Here is a 4,231-nt window from a genome sequence, read left to right as displayed (position 1 = left end):
CCCTCCACTGGGTCCTGCCACATTCTAATGACTCTGCGACTTTGTAACCAAAATCCACCTTGGAGCGTTTAAAATCCCGCCGTGCCAGTGAGAGCCCGCAGGAGACAATGGTATTTAAACACCTGCCTGTACCTGGGGGAGTAGTAGGGGGGGGGGCACCGGCTTCAAAGCTGCCGGAAACAATGGGAGGGAGAAAGGGGGCCAGCCAGTAACCACTGAGCCTTCTAAATCCCAAGATGCGTTACAGTGATTAGCCGCTTTCAAAGGGACTAATACATCACAGGCAAGGGCCGAGGGGCGCGTCCCCGGAAGTTATTACGAAAACCAACCCCACAGTAACATTACATTCTGGCCCTGGATGCCCAGCGCCCCAGACATGCCAATGTCGGGCTCTGGGAGCAACCAGTGCCCCCTAACAGCTCAGCAGGGCGAGCTAGGGGGTTCCCAGATTGGGCATACGTGAATGTTAAAAAGCCGAGGCTAGCACACTTCTCCTGTAAGGGCAGCCCCCCACCCCCAAAAGAAAAACACAAACCTTTCTGACTCATCTTTAAGGGAGCAGGCTGCCTCATCTTTCTCCCAAGGAGTGGCTGGTGGGTTTCAACCATTGACCCTGTGGTTAGCACCCAAAGCCTAACCTTCAGCACCACTCTGGCTACTTCTGTAGGGACCAGGCAGTAAATGGGTTGTGTTAGATGGCCTCTCTCTCACAATGACTTCTATACCGTGGAATTGAGAGACCATCCACAGATGACATGCAACTGCATGCGTGTGGCTGTATTCTAATATAAGGACAGCCGCTGAAATGTGTCTATACAACGAATTTCACGTCACTTTCCCATGCCACAAGTACCCTTCTTTTTCTCCCTCCCCCCATTTAAAAATGAGAAAAATGATCCTCAGCTCTCGGGCTACACAAGCACCAGACACAGGCGACCTCTGACATGCAGCTGGGAGAGGGGTTGGTGTCAGGAGGCGTGGATTCCCACGCTATGGGATTCAGCACCTCCCCTGGAAAATGGGGACCCACCCGCGTGGGGCTGGTGGGCACGGAGATACGGTTAACGTCCACCTGCCATTCCACGTGGCGCTGCATTTTGTGGTTAAGCCGACTTCACGCCATGTCAGGTCTGGGAGCTTGAGGCCTTTCATGCTGCAGCGACAGGTCCTACCTGCAGACAGCCTGACTTGGGTGCGAACCCCAGCCTGGCCACTTCTGTTGTGTAGCTTTGAGCTACTTCCCATTCTGGACCTCAGCTTCTCTATCTGTTAAATGGGTTGTCGATCTTCCAGGAGGTCAGCAGGACTCCGCAGGCCAGTGCCTGGTGCCCGGCTAGTGCAGAGAGACGTCAGCGGCCGTTCTAACAGCGCTGTGGTATGTCTTGGGCTTTGTGAGTGTCACACAAGCCCCATGTGGGGCAGCCAAGCACCTCAGGAGGACATGCCTTAAACAGGCCGGGGCCTGACACGCCCTGCCCGCACCCTCTGCGCTTACTTTCCACCCCATTCAACCTGCAGCTCTCTGCTTCTCCAGGCTGGCGCTAGGGGAGGCAGGCCTGGAGGGAGGGGGATGTTCTGTTAGGGAGGGGAGGGCCAGGCCAGAGAGCCTGCAACGGGGGTGGCTCACGCACCAGTGTACACCAGCTCGGCGAATTTCAAGCCCAGGCCTTGCTTGATTTTGCGTACTTCCCGATCCATGGTGAAGGCTTCGATGTCTAAGTGAGCGTGGTAAAGGATCGTCCCTGCTGGGGTCTCGTAGATACCTAGCCATTTTTCCAGGCAGGGGGAAAAGGAGAAAAAAGACAGAAACACATGAAACCCAAACCTGTCAGCAAATGTGGAAAAAAAAAGGAAGAAAGAAAGGAAGGAAACAGATATATATAATGACTCATCTGACAGGAGACAAGCCGGTGGGACCCATTCACTCCCAGCTTGCCGCAAAATGCACCTGTCATTATGTTCATGCTGGGGCCACGACAGTCCACTCTGCGGCTTGTGGAGAAAATGTCTAGATGCCCCCCTTTGAAGAGGCCCTCAGTCGCTGGAAAATGACAGGGTTTCGGAACAGCCCCCCCTCCTTCCAACGCATGCCCACCGGCCCACAGCTGAAAACCTGTAATTAAACCAACTCCGACGGAGCCCAGGGCCCCAAATCTCCTTTCCTCCCTTCCACCGGGGAGCCAGGGGAGGGAGCGGCTGCATACACGTGCACACACGTGCACACGGATGCTCCTCTCCAGAGAAAGCCTGACCACTGATGTGGCGGGGGGCTCTGCTGCCCCCTGCACAAACTCCACGGTGTAGATGGGGAAGCTGAGTGGGGCTGGGAATGGAAGCTAGGTCCCCAAGTCTTGACCAGTAGGACCTGCTGCCCAGTGGGTCAGCTGGTCGTGGGAGGCAGTCCAGATCCAGAGGCCTGGCAGGGCGGGGCAGGGCAAGGGGTGGGGGGGTCCTGCTCTTCTCCTTCTCATCTCAGGCCCAGTTCATTTGCCAAGCAACCTGCGTGGGGGCCACCTGGTCTCCGAAGTGGCACAGAGGGGCTTAGTTCTGGGCCAGGGCGCCACGAGGAGCCCCCACTCACAGTCTCACACAGCATGTGAGGGTCGGAAGGCATCAAGCAGACTTGCTCCAGCTTGCCTGACCCCAGACTTCCTCTTACCCCAGCCTTGGGCACACTGGCTTGTGTCCCCTGTCCCCAAGAGGAGGGGCAGCAACGGCTTCACTCCCACTCATCCTCCCTCCGAAGTTTCTTGCGCCCCCACCTCAGAACATCGCAGATCAAAGGGGGGGGCACGCTTTCAGTTACGCTGCAACCCCCTCTTCCTGTACCAGAGGCTTAAAAACAGCAACACGACAAGGGTGTCATCACAACCCTGGAAGCCAAAAGGGATCGTGGGAAGCTTGGGAGTCCTTCATGGGTCTGACCCAGAGCTGTCCTCCGGTGGGAACTTCAGTCTGAGAATCACAGAAATGTCGGGGAAACAAAGGGAAAACCTTTGGAGCCAACCTGGTTAGGGTTGTCCTTTTTGAGCGGGCAAACCCATTGATGCGATCACAGTTTGAAGCCCAGCAGAGACGAGGCAGCCAAGACCCCACTAGGGGCGCGAAGGCCCTTCAGCAAACCTGGGCTCCCGTGAGCAATCCTTAAAAGCAAGCACCCATCTGGTCCAACATGCCCGGAGAGGGAAGTGATTGGCCCAAGGTCACCTTGGGCTTTCCCATCTCTGCCTCAGGTGGTCTCTCAGGGCCTTGGGCAGACGCCATCCAATTCTGACCACAGCACAAACACAAACACACGCATCGGAATCTGGAGTTGGCGTGGGAGAAGCCTGGGTTCTTACGCTGGTCCCAGGGTTTTCCTGAGGGAAAAGAATCTGTCTGGGCTTGGTGTTCTTATGGGTAAACTCGAGTGCTCAGTTTCAGGGGCACTCTCTAGCCCTGTGATTACACTGTGCCTCAAGAGACCGCCACCCTCATTGGGTGGGCCATCTCTCCTGTCCTGGGTCAAGTTAGGGTCTTTGAGGGGGAGATGTCCTCCCCAACAGCAAAACACCAGTGTCTTCCAGTGTAGGCACCAGTCCCAGAGGTGCTCCTCAGGTGCCACGCTTCTCAGAGATGCCACATTCCCTAGAGGATATGCTTTGAACGGGCTCACAACGCAGCCGTTCCTGCGGAGCTGCTCAGTCAAGAGGGGCCCAGGAGGCTGGTGGAGCCAGAGCCCGGTAGATGCCTCAGACAAGCCACGTCGGGGCACAGCAGGGACAATGCAGCCCCGAGAAGGCCACAGGAGTCAAGGTCACTGTGCCGGGCAGCACGGCCGAGTGGCGGCTCTGAGCAGGCCTGGGCAACCCAGGCACGGGAAGAACGTGTGGAAGCACCATAAACAGGGACAACGGTAAAGGCCAAGTCCCCAGCTCTCTCAGAGAAATTGGATCCCCGAGAAGGCCATTTCCGTGGAGCTACCAGAAGCCAGGCACTGACCAAGCCCTCTAGGCGTTCTCACCAGGCACACGCGAGGAACTCAGTATCCCTTGAGCTCCCTCCTCATCTGTTTTGTCACATTTCTGGGAAAACCTCAAACACCGGCAGCCAAACCCATTGCTTCGGAGTCAATGTCTACTGGTGGTGATGCTATGGGGCAGAGATGCACCGTCCCAGAGGGTTTCCGAGGTGGTGAGTCTTCCCGGAATCGGGGGCTGTGTCGGCCTCCGACACAGCGCCTGGTGGGTTT

General features: G+C 56.7%; 1 protein-coding gene across 1 annotated transcript in view; it reads right to left on the bottom strand.

The window, feature by feature from the left end:
- The window catches only part of ASS1 (argininosuccinate synthase 1), a 51,733-nt gene that overhangs the window by 12,557 nt on the left and 34,945 nt on the right, over nt 1–4,231 (bottom strand). The window contains exon 12 of the mRNA XM_004713254.3: nt 1,632–1,763. Within this exon, the coding sequence (XP_004713311.1) occupies nt 1,632–1,763 (132 nt within the window). The remainder of the gene's footprint in view (nt 1–1,631; nt 1,764–4,231) is intronic.

Source organism: Echinops telfairi, unplaced genomic scaffold (genome assembly GCF_000313985.2).
Source record: "Echinops telfairi isolate 266 unplaced genomic scaffold, ASM31398v2 ScPeMD7_22;HRSCAF=79, whole genome shotgun sequence".
Taxonomy (NCBI): Eukaryota; Metazoa; Chordata; class Mammalia; order Afrosoricida; family Tenrecidae; genus Echinops; species Echinops telfairi.
The sequence above is the reverse complement of the archived record's forward strand: the minus strand, read 5'-3'. Positions and strand labels throughout refer to the sequence as shown.